The sequence below is a fragment of the Melospiza melodia genome, chromosome 2 (assembly GCF_035770615.1).
Source record: "Melospiza melodia melodia isolate bMelMel2 chromosome 2, bMelMel2.pri, whole genome shotgun sequence".
Taxonomy (NCBI): Eukaryota; Metazoa; Chordata; class Aves; order Passeriformes; family Passerellidae; genus Melospiza; species Melospiza melodia.
The window spans coordinates 18,141,144-18,164,292 of NC_086195.1; the positions used below are offsets into that span (position 1 = coordinate 18,141,144).

The window sequence follows — 23,149 nt, forward strand, 5'->3', positions numbered from 1 at the left end:
CGGGTGTGGCTCAGTGGGCTCAGCCGGGCAGGGTGATGGGAGCCGCGCGGAGCTGCGGGACGGGCGGCGCTGGGGCCGGGCAGCGGCGGCGGCAGCTCCGCGCTCCCACCGCGCCCGCTGCGCACCGGCGGAGCCGCGCAGAGCCTGCCCGGGGAGAGAGGGACAGAACCGCGCAGAGCCTGCCCGGGGACAGAGCGGTGCCAAACCCTGCCCGGGGAGGGGGACAGAGCCGCGCAGAGCCTGCCCGGGGACAGAGCGGTGCCAAACCCTGCCCGGGGAGCGGGACAGAGCCGCGCAGAGCCTGCCCGGGAAGAGAGGGACAGAACCGCGCAAACCCTGCCCGGGGAGAGGGACAGAACCGCGCAAACCCTGCCCGGGAAGAGAGGGACAGAACCGCGCAAACCCTGCCCGGGGAGAGGGACAGAACCGCGCAAACCCTGCCCGGGGACAGAGCGGTGCAAACCCTGCCCGGGTGCTAGAATTCATAAAGTTAGAGAGTTTTCAAGAAATAGTTAAAAAAGAATAAGCCTCAGACAGAAGTTTTGTTAGCATTGCAAATACAGCAATAAAGTTTTCTAAGCAGTAAAGCATACGTGACAAATAACAATAAGCCTCTGTAGAATTAGCTTATAGATAGCAGCAAAGTTATTTAATGTATATCTTTAGAAAGTTAGCCTAAATAGAACTCTGTTCTTTGTCTCTTATAAACCAGTCTTTGTTTTAACTACCATTACGTGTGTTTTATAAGATTGGGTAGAATGCTTGTCAATATGTGTTGTTCTATGTATGATTAGCTGAAATCTAAGCTGAGATAGTTTTATGCTATGCTGTAATACCACACCTCCTTAGCATTCCCTGTAAATCAGCGAGCTGTTAACACCCTGTCTCCATTGTCTAACAATGTCCTAAAACTGATGTGCTGAAAATAAAAAAACCTCTTATCACTAGTCTAGATTGTCCAGTGTTATCCATATCTAGACGTAATTACCGCGGCCCATAGTTTCCTCAGTAAGCGCGAACTCTTGACATAAATTCCCACATATTCCCCGCACCCGGGCGCAGAGCCGCGCAAACCCTGCCCGGACAGAGGGGCAGAGCCGTGCCAAACCCTGCCCGGGGACAGAACTGTGCAAACCCTGCCTGGCCACAGAGCTGTGCCAAACCCTGCCCGGGCAGCGGGGCAGAGCTGTGCAAACCCTGCCCGGGGGCAGAGCCGCGCAAACCCTGCCCGGACAGAGGGACAGAGCCGTGCCAAACCCTGCCCGGGGACAGAGCTGTGCAAACCCTGCCTGGGCACAGAGCTGTGCCAAGCCCTGCCCGGACAGCGGGGCAGAGCTGCGCCTGCCCGTGGCTCTCCCTGCGCATCCCCTGCAGGCAGAGTGTGCTCAACTAGTTGAACTGGCTCTTTCTGTCTCGTATTTTTGGCAAACTAAGAATTTCCTTCCTGATAAAAAATGAGCGGCGGGCGCCCCGATTGGGCGTCGCGCTGGAGAGGATGTGACATCAGGCACATCTCTCGCTCGGCCGGGTCGCCGGCTGCCGAGCAGGGCAGCGCGGGAGCTGCTGCGGCAAATCCCAGCCCAGGTGCTCGGGTTCGTGCCCGGGGAGCTGCCGGCACCACGGCCGGGCCGCCGCCAGCGCTGCTCATGCGGGCACGGTCTGCGCCAGGGAGCGCTCCGGCCGCTGGGGGCTCGCCGGGAACGATGGAATTTGAACTCTGGGAACCGAGCACAAAGTGAAAAAACAGCGGCTGGGCAGACAGGGCTGAGATGGATGATGAGAGAACAGATCGCAATGCCAGCAAGCTGCACGGAGCTGGAGGCCAGGCGTGTGTAGCAGCGCCGGGTGCCCCGCGGATGAGGGGTAAGTGACACCAGCTGGGGACAGGGCTCTGCCCTGCCCGAGACAGCAAGGGACAGGGACGGGCTGCAGAGCTGCTGCTGCTCCTGTGTCCTGCTTCAGTACGGGAACTCAGTCCGCCCCACAAAACACCCCCATGCCTTTGTACTTCTGAGGGGATTTTAAAAAGCTATTTCTGTTTGGTATTGAAATTTTGGTTGTTTTCCTGTCGTGTCATAGGAAAGAGTGGCTGGTTTTGTGCAGGCAGAAACGAATGCAGCACTTGGAACACAGCACGCTGAGAAAAAAGTTGAAATGTGGTGTGTTTGACTTAAATTAGTCCCAGCAGGAAGCTCAGCATTGGCTCAATTCCTTCTTTTTCTTTTTCTTTTTCTTTTTCTTTTTCTTTTTCTTTTTCTTTTTCTTTTTCTTTTTCTTTTTCTTTTTCTTTTTCTTTTTCTTTTTCTTTTTCTTTTTCTTTTCCTTTTCCTTTTCCTTTTTCTCTTTTTTCCTTCCTCCTTACTTTCCTTCTTTCTTTTGATTATTTTAATTTTTGCTTTTCCTTTTTGTCTTCTTTTTTTTTTTTTTTCCCTTTATCTTTTATCCTTTCCCCTTTCAGATGAACAGATCTAAGTGTTGATTGAGCTGAGCCTATTGGGTTCTTCTGCAGTGGCCTTGCTGTGACCAGTGCTGTTGTGTTTTATGCACATAATAGTGAGCAGTTACTCAGACAAATGGCCTCACTCCAGTTATTGCTCTGTGTCTGGCCCAGAGCCATTGAAAATATGACATGGTAAAAAAAAGACAAGTAATTTAACTTCATATCCTGAGCTGGATGTGTTCAATGTGGCTCTGTTTCTGTGAAGCTACTCCTTCATCTTATGCCGAGTGCAGATGGAATGAGGTAAATTCAGAAAATGTGACTTTATGCTATCCTTGCTCTTTTTATGGGCTGTTCTGGATGTTTCCATTAATACCAAGTTGAAAATTAAGAGCATAAAACCAAAATGCAAGGCTGACCAGCCTATCTGCAGTGTAGCTGGCCTGCCCTTGTGTGTGCCACGTACGTACAGCCTGAGGCTGGGGTGGGCAGGAAGGCACAGCAATATTATTATTAACAGTGTGAAATAGAACCAGTGCACACTGGAGATGAGCTCCAGAAAAATGGAGGGTGGAAGGAGGGAATCCCACACGGCACAGTGCTGCACACAGATCATTTGGTCCTTTGAAAATCAAAGTTCAGTCCATTCCTTTTGTGTCTGCCAGTTCCTCAGCAGAGTCAGTAAGCTCTGCTGGCAGTTTCCAGCGGGAATGTATTTGGCTCAGGCTGTGTATATCACAAACTTTAAGGGACAGCCTTTGAGTATGAATAATACCATTTGTAATACTGTTCTGTATAAAGCTTTAGGATTTTGTATCTGCAAATATGAGTGCAAGAGCAAACCTGCACTGGAAGGACTTAAGAGCCCCTTTCAAGTTGCACTGTGCGTGAGAGGCATGGGAGGAAACCAGCCTGGGGACAGGCACGGAGGGTGGAATGCCCTCACATGGTCAGAGGTTGGCAAAAGTTGCTTCAGCCATCACCACAAAAAGCAGTGCTCTAGAAAGGTCCTGTGAGAGCTCTGTTGTGCACAGGGAGCAGTCAGAATTTGCATGTGTGCATGGTTATTGCTATGAGATTCCCTCTGTGTACGCCACCCTGCCAGTGTCACGTGCCTGAGTGATGGCAATGCCATCAAATATGACAAGAGGTTTAATGTAACCCTGGGCTGGCGGGAGTTTGCTGCAGTGGGAGGGGAGCTAGGTGACCCAAAGCCACTGAAAGCCAGAGGGATTTGGATGTCTAGATGCTGAACTCCTGGGGTCTGACTTAGCCTCCCTGTGGACTAAGGTGTGGGTAAAATTCAAATTTGGACAAATCATCTTGTTTCTTTGTGAAAGAGCAGTTGTACCTGTTTTTGACAGTGAGGAATCCTTATTGCAGTGGTGGTACATACAGTGAACAGATGTGTCCCCCACATACACTGGCCTTGCTACTCCATATGCAGCTCTGGTGGCAGAGTGCTCTGGGCACATTCATGAAAGTCACTGGATCAGGATTTTGAAAGCCCATGGTCAGCTGGAATTGACATTTGCTTAGATCTTAATCAAATACAATACAGATCTTTTAAATGCTGACAGTGGGCCTCTTCTGAAGTGTAAAAGAGGGCAGTGGGACACGGAAATCCACTGCAGCCTTTCTCCTCTTCCAGGCAAGAAACTTGAGTTCCAGCCTGGAGCAGGCAGAATATAGAAATAGGGTTATTTGCCAGGAGGTGATGCCTTGGGTCAAGAAACTGGGGAAATTTCCATTCCTTCCAGGAGGTTTGCCTGCCTGGCATTGCTTCAGGTTAGAGGGGTTTGCTGGATATAGAGGTAGGGCAGGAGAGACATCAGCCTGGGGCTGTGCAGATCTGGCAGCAGATCTGGAATTCTGCCATCACAATTAGTCATCAGTCATTCCTTCAATCCTGCTCCTCCCAAGGTATCCAAGGCTGGTGTGATGGACTCCCAAGGGACACCATGGGGCTCCACTTCCACCTAGGATAAAACTCTTGGTTTCTCTCAGTTACAGAACTCCCAAATAGATTACGTGTTAGCATATATCTCTTTGATTTTTCACTGACATCTATTTTTAATGCTTATATGGTCAATCTTCTAATTCATTGTTAAAACTTGGAAACTTGCAAGCCAATGGCCAGTCCACAGATGGCTGGTCTGGCTCTTTTTAGAGTTTCAGCAGAAATCTATCTTTTCTCAAGCAAGGACTGAATGGATAAGATCCACACATGGATATGTCCCTCTTATATCATCATGACATGACGGCATCATAAGTTGGTACAGTGCACAGGTTGGTACAGGCACAAACGCCTGCCAATATTTGTGTGGCCAAAAAAAGTTCCAATTGCAGCTAAAAAACTTGTATTTCAATCTAGATTTTTAGAATATCTCTAAACATACTTCCCTTACAACTCATGCAGTTTAGCCAATGGCGTTAGTTTCTAAATGGGAAAAGCTTTTTGCATACCCTGGAAACACAACTGACTGTAACACAGGCAGGACCAGCAAGAACAACAGCACAGTCAGATAAGCATCAATTTGACACACATCACTTAGAGCAAAGCTGGTTTAGTCAGTTAATCATTCTGTGCTTTAATAATTGTAGCCCAGTTTTGCTGTCCTTATGAACCAGAAACCACAACTTCCAGAATTGGCTGTCCATTTGCTAAAGCCAAAGGATGTTTGGAAACCTCATGAAACTGTAACTGTTGTGGGATGCAGCCCATGGAACATAGAAGGAGGCAGGCAGAGCTCAAATGATGCTAATAACAGAGAATACTGATTTCTTTAAAAGCTAATTCATAGATTCATAGCCAGGTTTAGATTGGAAGGGACCTTTAAAGGTTATCTAGTCCAACACCCCTGCAATGAGCAGGAACACCTTCCACTAGACCAGGTTGCTCAGGGTCCCATCCAACCTGACCTTGAATCTTTCCACAGATGGGAATCTCCCACCTCTCTAGGCAACCTGTTCCATTATTTCGCACCACCACATTTTTATGTCTGCCCTAAATATAACTTACTTTAATTTAAAACCTGTATGATCATCAGCTTATGTGTAAACATTCTTTTAAGGAATTACAGTGGCTTATTAGGTTTTTTTTTACTGAAGGCAGACTTCCTACTGTTAAGGATTCCATTCCATGCATGTGCTCTAATATGGTTCCTGAGAACCTCAGCAGCTCAGCCAGCAAATTGGCCACTGGAGTATTCTCTGTAGTTAGTGACAGGAGAGTGGGACATCCCCCAGAGAACAGCAAAACATCTTTCCACAGGAAGCTGTGTGAAATGTGAACCCTCTGTAAAGGCTTCCCTTCCCTCCCAGGGGGAACCTGGGACAGTGACACAGAGCAGACACTGGGTTTAGAGTGCTGGGATGTAAATATCTCCCAGAGGGATTATTGCTGTCAGCTGGCTCTGAGCCATAAAATCTGTAATACTAAAGATCTTCCTCTATTAATATTTGCATAGTGTATACATGCTGTACCTCACTTGGTGGTTTCAGCAGTGCAGAGAACACAGTTATTACTTAAAATGCATCTCTCATAGCAAACACTGAAAACTGAAAGACAGAATCAACAGGTAGCACAATTTTTCTCCTTGTACTTTGGTCCCTTCTCTTGCCAAGTGTTGTTTACTCTAGTCCAGCTCCGAGCAGGGGTAAATGACTGACCAGCCTAACCCTCTTCAAAACATATTCCTTTTGAGATAATTGGTAAAATGTAATAAGTTTGTGACCAGAAAAAAAGTCACTGGGAATAATTCAGAGAGAGGGACAAGCTCAGCCAGAGCCAGGTGATGTTCTGCAAATCCCTCTCCTGTCTTCTGGAGGGAAATGCAGCTGCACAGTGCAAACATGGGAGGAGTTAAAATGCACCAGAGGGAAACCATCTTCTTGTCTGTCTCCCTCACAGCATCTGCTCCAAAGAAATCTTGGCAGCTCCAATAAAGTAGAAGGGAGGTCACACAGTTGAAGTAAAGTATGCTAGTGAAATAGAGTTTTTAGCCTTTTTCCTGTCTTTATTTTTGTGCAGACTTTGTTTCAGACTGGTCTCCTTTACATGATGCTGCTATCCATGGGCGTCTGCTTTCCCTGAAGAAGCTCATTGAACAGGTACCTCTCCCCTGGGTTCATGTGGTCTCTGCAGGGTTTGTTCTGTGGATGAATGTTCAGCACTCTGTGCTTTACTATGAAACTTCAGGGTGAGAGGATTGTGTTAACCAGGCCACAGAGAAATCTGCATGCAACAGGCTTTTCTTTCCTACAGTCAGTTCCTTGCCCAGCACAAGCTTTGTGCACTGATTTGATGATGTGCTGAGCTATCCTGGGTGATATGTTAACTGTGGCAGAGGTGATGGGATCACTGGGATCTCTGGATGGCCAAGGGCAGCTCCTCTGCACCTCCTGTGTGTGCCTGTGAGCAGTTTTGGTGCCCAGCTGAGGGGCCAGCTCTGGAGCCAGTTGTGGGTCTGCCTGAGGCTTCAATTTAGTCACCAGACATTTGTTTCTGAAGTGCCTCAGCATATCCCTGGTCCCTCCAGAAGGTCAGGTAGAAGTGATTTCTGAACCTCACCACTTTGTTTCTTCAAAATTCCTGGGTTTAACCTGTGAAGGAGGTAATGGAAAGGGAAGGGGCGTTGGAGACTCTTCCAGCTTAGTCTTCTGGAGCACCAGGATTGTTAGAAACAAAAGATCCTGTGGAATCCAACCAATGTTTCTGATGCATTTCTTCCCTTCAGTGGCTGCCTCGAGGCAAAGAGCAGAAAATACTTGAAGAGCATTTCAGGATTCCAGCCAGTCAAACAACCACAACATATTGTCCCAGTGGACAGTGCACTCAGGTTTTGTGCTGGTTTTCAGGGTGTGCAAGGCATGGCCTCAGGTATGCTCTGCCAGTGTCCACTCCAGCCGAAACATCACAGCCTCTTCATCCCCTCCATCTCTTACTTTGTGAGAGGAATAGCTCCAGGCAGCTGGGGAAGGTCTGGTTACATAAGGCTTTTAAAGAAGAGGGTTTTTTTTAAATGTGGATTTTTATATGAGGGTTTTAGTAGTTGGTTGTAATGATATTTTCCATTATCTTACCAGGGGAATGATGTCAATCTTGTTACAGCAGACCAGGTGTCTCCTCTCCATGAAGCCTGCCTAGGGGGTCATGCTGCCTGTGCCAGTGTTCTGCTAAAACATGGTGCTCAGGTGAGTAGGTGATGGACAGACCACCTTCTCCAGTGTTAGTATGTTGTGTTACCACACTTTAATGCCATGTGATGTCATGGCAGAGTATCTCTGTGATTTACACTCTGTACTTAGCTCTGCTTAAGGTACTTATGACATGCACTTCCTAATAAATCAATCCAAAAAGCACAGATATAAGCAACAATTATTATTGTTCTTTAGATGAGGATGAAATGTTCTCATCTTTCACAAGAACAAGGGGAAGTTCATCTTGCAAAGTGTTTATAATTCTGCAGCAGTAAAGAGTGTGTTTTGTTTTATGCACACATTAATCTTATTGGTATCAATACACAGAATCTTAAGTAGAGGCATAGGAATGTTAGGTTCCAAATTTTTATCCTAACATTTTTTTTGTTAGGACAAAAAATGGGAAGAAAATGGAAACAAGATGCAAGTAAAATGGTGTCTCGTGTCCACTACTTTTCAAGCTAACTTCAAAATTATAGTGAATAAGAAAATTAATTCATACATACATTACCTTCCTAGATTTTACCTTTCAGTTTAAAATTTAAAAAAATAAATAAAAAATAAGGATGGGTTGCACACTTTCAGCCAAAAATGGACTGTTTCAGGAGAGGGCTATGGGTAGGTATGTTTCAGCTAAGATAACTGAGAAATGGTCATACATTTAGCTTGGTAACTCCTGAGACTCCTGAGAGACCCTGGAGTGGCCCTGATACTTTTTTTTTTTTGGGGGGGGAGGTGTTGGGGGTGTTGGGTTTTTTTGATTGGTTTTTTTGGGGTTTTTTTTTTTGGGTTTTTGTTTGGTTTGGTTTGGTTTGGTTTGGTTTTTGGGTTTTTTTTTCAGTAGGAGAGACTTGGGGGCAATTAAAAAAATTGCTTTTTTAATGATCATTCTAATGAAAAGTTGTAGTTTTCAGAAGCACTGGGGAGTTTTGCCATGGAGTTAAATAAAGAATATCGAAACCCCCATTTTCTGCTGAGAAACTGGTTCATTACCATCAATTCTGAAATACCAAGAAGACAAAAGTCTTGCTGGATTTCTGTGTTATTTTCCTCCAGGTGAATGGAGTGACTATTGACTGGCACACACCCCTGTTCAACTCCTGTGTCAGTGGCAGTGTGGCTTGCTTGAATTTACTGCTGGAGCATGGAGCCAGCCTGCAACCACCCTGTGACCTGGCATCTCCCATCCACGAAGCTGCTAAGAGAGGTAACCCCACAGCATCAGCCTCCTTTCCATGCTGCTAGCACCGCTGAAGTGGAGGAGGGAGATAAAGAAGATCTTTATTATCGCCAATTAGCAAGGCATTTTACATGACCCAAACCAAGAAAATCTTGGTCTGGGTGATGTAAAATGCCTTGCTAATTGGTCTCATCATGAGGGGTGCAGTTCTTCCCACCCCTGTTGCTCCTCAAGGGCAGGTCAGCTCAGCTATCAGATCCTCTGAGTTCACCTGGAAGGGAGTGCAGTGTCCAAATTGTGCAGTGCCTGCAACGTGGACATTTGAGGGAGATGTCTGGATAGCTTCAAAAGGAGTGGAGAGAACCATGGAGTGATTAATCTCATCTTCAATAGACATCTGAAATGAGTGAGGTAAAATGTGAGGGCTTTAGCCTGTGAGGCTTTAGCCTGCTGTGCTGAATGTGGCTTTTCAGCTCCTGTTTTGCTGGCTGCATCCATTGGAGTGGATCAAAGTATTACACTACCACCTCTTGACAAAACATTGAATCTTTGCCAAACCACACTGCTGCAACAGAGAATTTGCTGCAAAAAAAAAAAAAGCCTGATCTCTGTGAGGTGACTCTTCCTTTATCCCTTTTAAGGTCATGTGCAATGTGTCGAACTCCTTGCGTCCCGTGGGGTGAATATAGATCACAACATCAAGCACCTGGGTACTCCACTCTATGTAGCATGTGAGAACCAGCAAGTGAGCTGTGCCAAGAAGCTGCTTGAGTCAGGTAAAAACAAAAATAAAGAACGGTGTGCTTTCATTTCCTGCAACATCTATCTTTGGATTATCTTTGCATCAAAGATTTAGGGGAGCTCCTGCTTTGGGACCAGGAGATGTTTCACTCCTAAGAGCAGCTCTGGTTAAATGTGGTAGCAGGGGGATGAGGAATTTAGCTTGATAGCTCACAGCAAAATGATGGGTGATCCTGGATTTCACATGGCTGATTGTGCATGAAACAAGATGTCCTTTCCAGTGTCTGTGCATGTGCGGCTGTGGTTATTTGAAGTGAACTGGAAGACATTTTATTTTAATTTTTTTTACCTCCTCTTTACCTAAAACAATTGACTCAGCCATCTTTACATAGTATTTCTGCAAACATGTTTTGATTTCCAAAGAGTTCATAAAAAGTGGGAGACATTTCCAACACAGAAGAAGGTTCAGCACTATATCCTTTGCCTCACACAAATGCTTGGGTAATTACACAAAACCATTTCTTGTTATCCACTGTAGTACAGGTCTTCCAGCCAAAGGGACCATATAACCTAAAGTAGCCACATAGCTGGTACAAAAATGATGGACCAACAAAGCTACTTTAGAAAAAAACAAGCACAAATCATGAATTATGTATATCACATTTTAGCAGGTCACTGTTTAGTACAGTGACCTTTTTTGGGAAGAAGTCAAATACAAATTAATTGAAATATTTTTAATTTAATCTAAATTAAATGTTTGGCAACTATTTTTTCTGCTAAATTTTTCTGCTGCCTCCTGTATATGGGAATGCGTACTCTAAAAATATTATAGTTTTGAATTATTTCTGCATCTCACCTTTCTTAGGGTGTTTTAGGAGCCGTTAATCCAGGGTAATGAATGGGGGAGCTCTCATCAGGGGTGCTTATGCCCTCTTTGACCAAGGACCTCTGGAATTTTTCCATCCTCACATTTTTCCCCTAACAGATACTTTTTGGAAATCCCACAAGCTTAAGCCTCCAGTACAGAGCATATTGAAATCCTGCATTTATTTTAAGAGATGGGAAGCAGAGGTGGTCCATAGGTGGAACTACACCTCTGTCTTGCTCCAAGATACCCTTGGGCTGGGCTGCACCATTCCTCTGGGATCATTTTCCTATTCACAGCCCCACTCCTCAGCCAGTGAGAGTTGTGCTCGTGCCAGCTGTAGCACCAAGCCCCAGCGTAAGGGAGCCCAGCTCTGGGTGCAGGCTCCAGCACTTGTGTGTTACTCAGAGAAGTAGCAGCTGGTGCAGGGAATGCAAATGGGCTGCTGTGCAGGCCTGGGTGTGTTCTCACTGTTGTTTGTCCCTCCTGTTGTTCAGGAGCAAACGTGAACAGCGGCAAGGGCCTGGACTCCCCTCTGCACACGGCTGCCAGGAGTTGCAGCGTGGAGCTGGTGAAGCTGCTGGTGGACTTTGGAGCAGACCTGTGGCTGAAGAATGCTGAAAACAAGAGGCCAGTGGAGCTGGTCCCACCTGGCTGCCCTCTGGGCCAGCTGTTCCTGCAGAGAGAAGGTGCCCCTTAAGAACCTGTTTTAGGGAAAACCCACACAGACTGCTGCACAGGGCTAGGCTGTTCCAGGCTGCTAGCGCTAGGAAACTGGGAATAACTGAGCTTGCCTCCATTTGCTGACATAGGGACATTGTTCAAGTGCCAGAATATAGTGGTGAACTGACAGTGACAGTGATAACAAAAATAATCCATCCTGAACCTCCAGATTTTTAATCTTCTGCATCAGGAAGCAATCATCTTGACCTTGCCATTTAATGCAGAATAGAGTTTAGGGTGAATAAACAAGTAAAAAATGCCTTATAAATGAATGGTAGCTTTTTAAAATTGCCTAAAGCTTTGAATTTAGTCAGAATGTGTCAGTTCCCTTGTGTCAGACAGCAGTAGACCCAGGAGTGTTCCATGGGGTATGCTGACAAATGCAGGCAGCAAATCACCTCTGATGGGAATTAAGGCTAGGTAGGGAGGATGAGGTTTGGGATCTCTGGATATACAGTAGATCAGATATAGTAGGTCAGGTTTGTCTCAGCACAAATGCATAAATGCAGATTTGCAAGCCAAAAAAATTTAATGCATGAAATACTAGAAAAGGTATATTGAACATGGGTTTTAATTCTTTGTCCTTTGCTTTTATTCTTGGGCCAAGCTGTTACATAGAAAAAGTATCTTTAAAATTAAAGGCTACATGATTTTTTTTTTTAATATTAAGGGAAATTGCACAGGAATTATATATTGATATTCAGTTATACACTAGACTTTCTCTAAAGACCAAACATGTGCTGAATAAGAACAGCAGTATCAAACCATAAGCTTAAAATTTAGGAAGATTCTATTTCATACTTGTAAACTAATAGTTTCAGGTAATTTTATTTTATTTTATTGATTGTGAAATCTTTAATGAATTATGGAGAAAAATGTTACTTATTATTGAGGGAAATTAGAATGAGATCCATAGTGTCTACTCGTTTTTATACTTGCGTTCTTCCTTAGATATTCTCAGTCAGTCAGCAAGCTATATACATTACTAAATAATCTGAATTTTCATTGTTTTAAACAAATTGATGATTTGTTTAAAACAGTTACACACTGATGACATTGTTGCCATAGAAAGGTAAAATTGGAATAGCAAAGTGATGAATCAGGCCCTGCTTGAAAAAGTAACATGAAAGTTGCATGGAAGCAACTGTGCTGTGCATGTTATGCATGAGCAAAGGATATTTGGTTTCCCAGCCTAATCTATGGCACACAGAACAGTGATCTCTTTGAGTTCCAGTCCGTGCTGCATTCAGTTCCTGACTCCTGTGGCACTGCATGTGTCCTGTTTATTTCAGATAGAAAAACATTTCAGGCACGCCCTGTGCTGCTGACCTGGAACACTGCTCAGGCTGAGCTGACAGCATGGGCAGTGAGGACCTTTCTAAGTGAAATTCAGCAGTCAAAATCAGAAAAAATAAATGCCTGGAGGGAATTTTCCTGTGGAATAGTGGTTTTTCTGATGTTCTCCAAGATGCCCTTCTTTGAGTGGGGTCATGCCTGTGGACAGCTGATGTCTGGCTGCTTTGGCTGGCTGAGCAATTGTGATCTGGGAGAGTGGTGCAGGAGCTGCTCTCCTCCATGCAGGCTCCTCTGCCCCCAGAGCCAGCTGCTGGAGCCCTGCAGCCCATGGCCAGGCAGCCTGCAGGGAGAGTGTTTGGCCACCAGAGATGAGTTGTGAGTGTGCTGACCCAGTCACCCTCCCAGGACCAGCCCAGGGCAGGTGTAGTGCCTGTGGTGGTTCCCTTCCAGCAGTTCACTGTGCTGCTGGACCATCATACCTGCTTACATCTCAGGAACAGTCCTGTGTGGGGGTGGGAGAACTGGTTAATGCTCCAAAAATGTACTGTGTGCTTGTGTTTGCACAATATTTTCCAGTGTAGTGTAACTGCTTGTGTTTTGATAAGTCTTCATGTTTTGGGCTTGGTTGTTTTTTCTCTTAATGGAAGCTTTTGTTTTTTTAGTGAGATGTTTGCAGGCAGAGCCTTTATCTGTGGGATCAGAGTCAAGCACAAGTGCAGAGTGATACTGCAATAGTTTAACTAGCTTGCCTTGTTTTTTACCCAAGAACAGGGTAACAACTCTCATGCTGCCTCCTAGCAGAAGGTGCAACCCTTGTGATAGCACAGCAGCTTTCAGCCTTGCAGATCTGCTGGAAGTGTGGTGTCCTGCAGGAGGGAAGTGTCAAAAGCTGTTCAAAGCTGCCACCTCACTGCATTTTTGTTGTGGCCTCCCTTCCTTCCTTCTGCTCTGCAGGAGAGAGAGCACCCAAACTGTCCCCTCCCAGCTCACCTCCCTCTTGCTCTCTGCAGTGTCCCTATCATGTTCTCCCCATTCCCTGCATCCAACCCCCTCATTGGTGCCCATCTTTTACCTGCCCTCCCCTCCCACAGCCTCTGACCCCCTACACACTCATCACCTCTGTGCAAACCATGCTCTGCAGGGCTGAACACTGATGGGTGCTGCAGGTAGAGCTTCATATAGGATCCTCCTCTTCCTGAAAAGGATTTTCACTTAGATTTTTTTATAAAGTGACAAAGATTCTTCAACAGGGCTCCCATCTATCAATGTGGGACCAGTTCACCTGGAAGGTTTAAATAAAGAACTATAAAGTGCTTCTTTTGCTATGTGTTCATCATCACTGTTATGAAATATGCCTCAAGAAAGCAGTGGAGTGAAAGCTTTGATCTCACTGGGGAGGTGAGAGGAGGGAACGGCTTTTAAAGTAGCATCAATCATCTCTTCTCAGACAGTACAAACATTTGTACAGCTTAAAAGGGAAAGGCTGATGCTTGAGTAATGACAGAGTGACGAGGCAAGGACTGGATTGCAGGTAGGCAGGTGTCCTTTGGGGGATGCAGGTTTGACTTTTCACTGCTGAGTGTGAAAACCTGGTGAGAGGCAGGAGGTGGGTTGCACAGCTGCTCTTTCAGGTTTATAGTCTTGGTATTATAAAGCCTTGTGTGTAACCTGTCCCTGGATCTCTCTCAGGGCCACTGTCCTTGATGCAGCTGTGCCGCCTGTGCATCAGGAGGTGCTTTGGACACCAGCAGCATCAAAAAATAACTGGACTTCTCCTCCCAGATGAGCTGAAACATTTCCTTCTCCACATTTGAGCCTTTTCATGTTGAAAACAGTGTCTTTAATAACACAACAAGGTTTGTGGACTTTTTTCATCACTAGTGTTGCCAGTATTTGCAATGATAATTTATGGCAATTTTTAGTTTCCAGTAAAGCCCAGGTCAAAGAAGCACAGGACTGACCAACTTGGTCAGTCCCCAATGCCATCACCCCCACCAAATCCATTTGAAAAGGAACAATCCTGCATGGCGAAACTTGGAAATGTGATGTGAGGGCACCCTTGAAAGCACAGAAAATTAGTGTAACAATTTAAAATAGATCTCCTGATTCTCTGGCACAATTTCACAGGTCTTGTGGTTGACAAGCCCTTACAAAGAAAACACATATCCAGCCCAGCAGTAACAGCATTTCATGTGAACATGACGCACACCAGGAGAACTGCAGAAAGCTTTCTCTGTAAGCAGTGCTCACGTGCCTGTCACCACGAGGAAGGGGAGGGAACCCAAGTGAACCCAGCTGCCAAGCAAGGAGGGCCCTGTGGCAGAAGTTATTTATTTTCTAAGGGTATCGCGCTGCCAGCAGATAAGCACCAATCAGCAATTATTTGCATTTAGGCCAGCTTCTGAAAGAAGCATTTCTGCCCTGACAGCAAATATGTCACTGCTGATGGCAGCCCCATACAGTGCAATAGTAGTGGGGCAAAGGTTTTTAATCATCCAATAAAGAAAATTACTCCTTATACTTTGAGGCATAGAAGACACTTCAGAACTACCCATTTTCTCCTTGCAGCATGTTAATTTTCAAGGACACAGGCTAACAGGCTATCAGTAGCAAGCACTGAGTACTCTTCTTTTCTGCTCTGAAAATTAGGTGGTATTTCCTAAGCATTTTTCAGCATGCATCAGAAAAACAACAGCTTCTAGACCCCTTCTCCACCCAAGAAAATATTAACAGTGAGATAATATTTTTTTCTTTCTGAGAGAGCTGCTACCTCATTCAGAGCATTTTCCATGGGAGTGGTAATAATAATGCCTCTGATGTGTGGTCATAAAACAAACAATGAAATCAAAGTTCGTTCCAAATTTAAAAGCAGTGGGCAATTACTGCCCCCTGCTCAGTCGCTGGGCAGTTGACTCAGTGTATGACATATGTAGTTCTTATTCCACTGAGGTCATAAGATCAATTATTTCCAGCTAAACATTAACACTGGGCATTTTTCTTTCCCTTTCAGAAATGGGTCCTGCTGCCACAAACCGAAGTGCAGTTGTGACCACTCTGCTCCCTTGGGTGCTCCCCTGGGGATATCAGCTGCCCGATGGATGTATCAGGGAGCAAGGATGCTGAGACTCCAGCTCTTCTTCCCATTGCCCTGTTTCCTTTTGAGCTCTAAACCCAAGTGCCTGTGCATCACTCGGGGCCAGCAGCATGCCCAGCACCCTGAGGGGCTTCCATGTCACCCCTGAGCTCAAGGGGCAGCCACACACTTCAGTGCTTCTGGAGATCCCTTTTCGCTTCTCTGTGGAGACTCTGTAAGAGAGGGCTGGGAGTGCAGAAGCTGCTGAGATCACTAACAGCAGCAATGAGAGATACAGAGCCCTCAGCTCAGGAGTGGAGAGACTGGCAGCCTTCAGATGCATGAAAGCTGATTTTGGTGTTCACCAGTGTGAGCAGTGCCAACCTGCCTTGTGCAAGGGGAGGGTTAGAGAGGAGAGGTCAAATGCTGCCTGGGTGCTGGTATTTGATGTAAATCACAATTCAAATCCTTGTCTGTGCAGCATGACTGCTGGCTATAGGTATCCAGTGTGATGGTTTGATTCTTTTGTGCTGACACATCACAGTTCTGTTGGGTTTGTGGGACACTGAATTGTACCCTAATGGGACAAAGTGACACACAGAGCTAGATCTCTAACTCCTTTGGTGATAGAGACACTTGGGAATGTGTCACTTATCTGACCCAATTCATCACACATATTTGACAAAGTGACACACAGAGCTAGATCTCTAACTCCTTTGGTGATAGAGACACTTGGGAATGTGTCACTTATCTGACCCAATTCATCACACATATTTGACAAAGTGACACACAGAGCTAGATCTCTAACTCCTTTGGTGATAGAGACACTTGGGAATGTGTCACTTATCTGACCCAATTCATCACACATATTTGAGCCATGTAAAAATCAACTGGCTGGTTTAAGATGGATTTCTATATTGTTTTCCTCATGCCCAGAAAGAAAAGTAGACATCTGTTTTCACAGAGGTTAAATAACAGCAGGTATCTGGGATGGGAAAGGTATATTCTTCTAAAATCACTGTCTTAGTTAAGCTGAATCTGCATTGAACAGGCAAGGAATGGACAGTGAACCTAGCGCTTAAATTTTGGACATTAAAGTTGCATTGGTGTCACAGTGGAAAAGCTGGAGATCCATCTCATTATATTCCAGATGATGAAGAAGATGATGAATATTTTTGTATGTACTAATTTTACTTTTGCCTTTATGCATCTTATTTTGCAACTTCAGCCAATGGGTTTATAGGAGTAATTATAATACTAGGAGAAAATTGCTCTGAGAACCAGGTGAGGGTGCTGCTTCTAGTTTGCTTTTCTTATAAAAATTTCATGGTATGACTCTATTTACTTGAACTTCTCTGCCCAAGTGGAATTAGGATGAATTCTGTATGCTCAGCTTGTATCATCTCTGTGTGTTTACTTATTTATTTTCATAAAAATTGTGGTCAACACTGGTGAATTGCAGCTTTATGCATCAACACTTATCCAGTTATAAACTGTAAAAGTACAAGATGCAAACTGAATAAGCTCTTTATAGGTGAGGTTTGGATTTTTTCTATATTTGAAGCCATTAAAATATAATGCAGGATTTAAATGATTGTCAGGAATATATTTAATCACATTCTTTCTTATTTTTATGTAAACAGTTTAATGGTAGTTAAGTCACAGAATTTTGTAGGATATTTTCTCAGAAATAAATATTTCATACTCTTTTGCTTGTTAATTTGTTTTCATTCAGTTTTTAAATGATAAGCCTAATTTTGTGGATTGACTGATACTATGGAGTTTTGAATTCTAATGTCTTGCAATCCCACCTGCAGGCAGGTAGTGAACAGAATATTTCCTTCAAATAAAACTATAGTAAATATGAGACTAAAATACAAATACTGTACAAATCTTACCTTTTGTCGATGTTTTAATGTAGAGCTGGACTCCTGAAATTCCTTCTTTGCTCACTTGAGGGTTAGTGAAAAGGAGATAGAAATTACACAAAGGAGGAAAAGATGTAATTTTAGATGGTCACTGTCTTCAGCTTGGTTTTGGGTTTTTTGAGGTTTTTTTTTAGGGTTTTTTCAGTTTTTTTGGTTTTTGGTTTTTATTTTTAATTGATTTGCATAAATTTATTTCTCCTGCCAGCTAAGCAAAAGGCACATGCAATGTTCTGGTGCTGTTGTGTGTTTGCACACAGCAGGAACCCTTTACTGGAAGTGAGTGTGGAGGTCCCGGTGTGGTCAGAGGCCCAGCAGGCGTCTGTCAGTGCCCAGGTGTGGAAGGACAGTCATTCCCTCTCCATTGGATGCATCTCTGGGAGTCCCTGCCCTCAAAGAGCGAGGTCAGTGCCAGCAAATTGCTTTACAAGGGGATTTTTTCTGATGGATAGAGAGCTGCTGATGGAAACTGTGGAAGTAAAAACACCTCAACAAAAGAAAACAATGGATTTAAGCAAGACAACGATCTTTTGTTTTATTGAAATATATCTGGTTCAATAAATCTCTGCAGTTGCTAGGTGGGATCAGCCACATCCCAGGACACAGCTCTTCTTTCTGCAAAGGTCCACAGCTGTCCTGTGCATTCCTTGTTTTATATTTTCTCTTAACTGGAAAGGACAGACATGCAAATCTAGTAAATGTAACATACAGCTTTGGTGCATATTCAGAGAATGTCCTCTTGCCTGTCCACTGACATGAATTCTTCTGAAGATGACTAAGAAGGAAATAAATTTTACTTTACTAGCTAAACCAAATGGGACAGACTGGCTGAAAAATAGTAGGTTAGTGGTGAAAAAGAGAGTACTTTTATGCCTAATATGGGATATGCTCAATTCCCATTGGACTCATGTTCTTGAGAATCATGGGTCTGAAACTTTATGCTTCTGAATCCTCTTTTTCTTGCTTAACACATGCACTGTATTTGTCAAAATGGAGGCTGCCTTGCTCTGCAGTTCCAGCCTGAATCCTGCTGGCTTTGGATAAAAATTCCCAGGAGTTATTTCCATGTATATTGAGCAATTATTTGTCCTTCCTTGACACATTGCTCAGCTCACTGCTCCAAGGGATTCTCACTTTCATGCACCAGGCAACATTTGATGCAAAACTGCTCTCTAGCATACCTAGGGGAGTCCACTTTTCTTTAAAATGACAGCAGTGAACTATTGCTGGGAAGAAAAATGTTTCAAATTCTTACATCATTCAACACAGTAACCCTTACTGCATCCCTGCCTCGGTGCTGGAGAATACCTGGCTCATGTCACCCTGCAACAAGGTCTTGTCTCTTCTGTGCCAGGTGAAGCCTTTCCTTTCTGAACTACTTCCCTTTGCACTTTTAAAGGTCTTAGAACTCATTAACCATCCCCGATTCAAGTGACACAGCACTAGATTCGTGGCTTTAGTAAAATGGAGTTTGTAATCTGTCAGCTCTCTCACTTCACAAATTAAACTTGGAGTCTCTGCTGAGTCTACGGCTTTTGAAATCCCTGGAGCTTTTCTTTCTGTGGTTTGTAAAATGCAGCAGTAGCAGCTCTTTGTCTCATGAAAGCACTGACTCTGAATCACAGAGGTTCATACAGACCTTGGAAAGATGTTATGAATAGGACAAGTGTAGGGTTGTCCCATTGTCGCTGAGACTGCGCTTTTTATTACCTTATTTTGAGGAAAGGGAGTTGCATTTTCTTTTTCTCTCTGATTAAATAATACCAGAACAGGAACAGTTGGTATTTCTGGGAATTTCTGAATGGGGCAAAGCTCCCAGCAGCTGCTTTGCTCTCCCCAGGCCTCTCTGAAGGAGCATCAACCCTGCACTTTATTCAGCTTTTTCACCCTCTGGCCAAGCATGGTGGCTGAGACTGACAAACTCTTTGTTCCTTCCAACCCTTTATATATAATTTTTCCTACAAGTTGGTAGGCAGAACCTTTACTTTTCAAAGTCTTTTCAATGAGGACTATGGACATCCCTTTCTGAAATAACTCCATTGATACCTATCAGTTCAGAATAGATGACCAGTGCATTTCTGCTCCTCAGATAATCATAGTGGTGGGCACAAGATGTGAGCATGTCCCAGCTGCACTGGAATTATTTCTATTCACTTGTCCCATAGAAAAGATGGAGCACTGCTCAGGATCTGGAAGTACCAGCTCAGTCTCTCTGTTCACTAACCAGTAGAGGGGAGTGGTTTTGTCCACAGCTCCCAGTCAATTTTTCAGTCGACAAAACAACCCTAAACAAAAACTTTGCCTCATAGAGCAAAAGTTAAGAGGTAGCCTTTTCTCTTTTCCAAACTAAAATTACTTTTATTTTTCTCAGACTAGAAAAAAAAAAAAACAAACACAACCCCATACACTTCAGTCCAAGTCAAGGAAATTGCTCATTTTTCTTGCAGGAACAGGAGAAAACACATGAAGAATATTATCTACCAGTATTGGGACATATTTGTTAGAGGTGATGGAAGCAACTTCAGATTCCCTCCTAGAATGCAATCAATTATTTCTCTATATTTGCTATCCCTGGTGCTTTGGAGATATATCCTTCTTGTTTTCAGTGAATCTAAACCTTCCTCTCCCAGTTTATCCAGCAAGACTCTATGACTTCAGTTCACTAATATCTTCTCACTGTGCCTCAGTATGTGAGAGCCTGAAACCAGACTTGGATTAGGGAATCTCTGGGCAGGGACGGGAGCCACGGGTGACTGAAATGGGGTCATGGACAGGGGCAGGGGAGCCCAGGGGGCTGCTATGGGGCAGTGGGTGCTGGTGGTGCCCTCAGGGCTGGACATCTGGGTAACCATGCAAATTCTCAGCATCCAGGACATCCATGAGCATGGCAAGAGATCTATTAATCCACCACATCTCTTTTGTATGCCTAATTCCCCCCCTCTTTGTTCTACAAGAGTTTCCAGTTAGTTTTACCTAAGAAAAAGAAGAATTGTTTCTTAATCTCTCTTCATTGCTCCCTTATAGTTGCCTCTCTCATCCCTCCCTCTGAGCTTCTTTCTCCCAGACCAGACTCCCAGCCTCTTTAGCCACTCCATGGACAGAGACCTTGGTGACCAAAACTCTGTGATCCTGTCTGTAAAACACACATCCCCTTAAATAAAAAGAGAAGCCAGAGCTACCTAATGCTTCTGGCTTCTTTCCCTGAATGTTCTTTACTGATTTTGAGGTACTGGTCTGTTCTTTGCTCATGTCGTCAGACATCTTAGTCCAAAAGAAATACCTGGTATTCTAGGTATTTCTAGTATTTCTAGCATTTCTAGTATACTAGGTATTTCTAGAAATACCTAGTATTCAGCAAGCACCAGCTGTGTCTGAAGGCATTTTGCATATGCGCTCTACTTCCAGTTACCTCATTACATAACATTTATTGCAGTTTTCTTAAATGCCTATCCTGTATCCAAGGGGGACTGCTATGTGCAAAGCTCCAACAAAGGACATAGCACAGAGAGCTCTTTTCCTGAGGTATGAAAAAAGGGCTGTGCCAATCCCTGTGCACAGTCTGGACTTTTTGTGTGTGCCTGGACAGCTGAGAAATGAACAGGCAAGGCATTTCTTTTAAGCATGACAAAGAAAAAGCCCCAAAACCCAAGGAACCAGGACTGAAAGACAGAACATTGCGATGGGATAGGAGTAACTGGACACATTTCTGGCTCGGATGACAGGTTGGGATCTGCTCTCTCGCAGCTCCTTCCTCAGCTGCTGGGCCAGGCCCAGGAGCCCTCCTGGGGGTGGGAGGGCAGGGACAGAGAAGCGGCTGCAGCCCTGGGCACTGCCAGCCCAGCCTTGCTTTGGGCACTGCCAGCTCTGCCTTTGGGCACTGCCATCCCCACCCTGCCTAGGGCACTGCCAGCTCTCCTTTGGGCACTGTCAGCCCTGGCTTGGGCACTGCCAGCCCTGCCCTGCCTTGGGCACTGGCAGCCTCACCCTGCTCTGGACACTGCCAGCCTTGTCTTGGGCACTGCCAGCCCTGCCTTGGGCACCGCCAGCCCTGCCCTGCCTTGCGCACTGCCAACCCTGCTTTGGGCACTGCCAGCCTTGTCTTGGGCACTGCCAGCCCTGCTTTGGGCACTGCCAGCCCTGCCTTGGGCACTGCCAGCCCTGCCCTGTCTTGGGCACTGCCAGCCTTGTCTTGGGCACTGCCAGCCCTGCTTTGGGCACTGCCACCCCTGCCCAGGGCACTGCCAGCCCTGCCCTGCCCTGGGCACTGCCATCCCTGCCCTGGGCACTGCCAGCCCCACCTTGGGCGCTGCCAGCCCATCTTTGCTCGCTCCTGGACAGTGCCAGGCTTAGCCAGCAGATGGTATCACCGGCACACAGATCTGCAGAAAAGTTTTTCCAGAGAATAAGCAATGAAAAAAATCGAGCTAGAAAAGACGTGAGGGAGGGAATGCAACCTCAGGCTCACACAGACCACAGAATCTCCCATCATTGCTATTTCTGCATGTTGGTTGAGCAACTTTCCTTTTTTACTGTCCTACTTATGACCAACCTTTCTACATTGATTGTCTGAAAGTAACAGGATGCATACAATGCTCAGAGTTTTTAATAGACTTAGCAGATAGGTTAACTGTACTTAATGCTTGTCATCCTTTTTTTTTGGGGTGGGGGGGGTTGGGTTGGTTTGGTTGTTTTGTTTTTGGTAGTGGTTTTTTTTCCCCAATATCTAATGTGTTCTACCATTTATACATCCTGTTAAGAAAGCCCTGGAAAAGCCTGAAAAACATGAACATAAGCACTCTCAGTCACTGGTTGTCACTGACCTGTAATTAGAGGTGCCCAGGTGCCCTGCAGCACCCCCAGTCTTTGAAGGGTCTGCTTAGTTTTTTACACAGCAGCTTGCTTAATACATTTTTCTTCTAACCTCCATTAGCACTTGACAGAAAAAAGATCGGTTCCAGAAAATGGAACATCCCTACCTAGTGAAATTACATATAATTAACCAATTAGAAACAGAAATCTGTCTCAGTTTTCAGAATGAGTGCTTACCGGTATATAATACCTTTCAAAACCCCTTCTCTCTTCTAGGGAAATAATTACCGTTACTGGCTTTCTAATTTCACAGGCTGGCTGTTACCACTTTCTAGACAGCAGCTCTAAGCAAGAGTCCTTCCCACAATTCATTTTGGGTGAGAGTGATCCTTGGAGTCTTCTCCTAAAAGTCATGTAGCACAGAACTTTATAAAGCCATTTGGTGTCACAGCCAGGACTTGCCATGTCTGTGCCCCGTGCTGTGCAGTGACTCTGATTTCAGGGAAATGTCTTATTTCCATGTTCTCTCTAAAATGTTTTGTTTGTCCCATTTCCCACTGTCTGCAGCCCAGGAGATGTATGCATTGCATATGGCAATCTAATTCAGCTCCATGCCATAGAAATAAATACCCTCAGATGCTGCCTGCACATGGGCCAGGCCTCTCCAGGGTAATGCATGCTGTGAGTTATTGTGGCAGACTTTCACACATCCTTGCAGATAAGGTAATTTAGAAAGACATCCAAGTGACTGCCCAGAGATGTGCAATTGCCTTTCTACAAATGGAGGCAGCTACTTTGACAGTGCTCTCATTTCTTTGAATCTTTTACAGGAGCTGCCTAGAAAATTGCAGCTATCAGTGAGTAAAACATTAGGGGGTAGGAATGGCATCACAAA

At 44.9% G+C, this 23,149-nt stretch overlaps 1 protein-coding gene across 3 annotated transcripts; it reads left to right on the plus strand.

The window, feature by feature from the left end:
* The first annotated feature begins 1,641 nt into the window (after positions 1–1,641).
* Positions 1,642–16,196, plus strand: ASB9 (ankyrin repeat and SOCS box containing 9). 3 transcript variants are annotated; one of them, XM_063183102.1, is made up of 8 exons: positions 1,643–1,863; positions 6,474–6,553; positions 7,529–7,636; positions 8,699–8,849; positions 9,464–9,598; positions 10,926–11,117; positions 14,137–14,303; positions 15,458–16,196. In XM_063183102.1, the coding sequence occupies exons 1-7, from the start codon at positions 1,770–1,772 to the stop codon at positions 14,259–14,261; spliced, it is 885 nt and encodes a 294-aa protein (XP_063039172.1). In that variant the 5' UTR covers positions 1,643–1,769; the 3' UTR covers positions 14,262–14,303; positions 15,458–16,196. The 3 variants fall into 3 exon arrangements, with proteins under 3 accessions (XP_063039184.1, XP_063039172.1, XP_063039180.1); XM_063183114.1 differs by lacking the exon at positions 10,926–11,117 and having other exon boundaries at positions 1,642–1,863; XM_063183110.1 differs by lacking the exons at positions 14,137–14,303; positions 15,458–16,196 and having other exon boundaries at positions 1,644–1,863; positions 10,926–12,580.
* Positions 16,197–23,149: the final 6,953 nt, after the last annotated feature.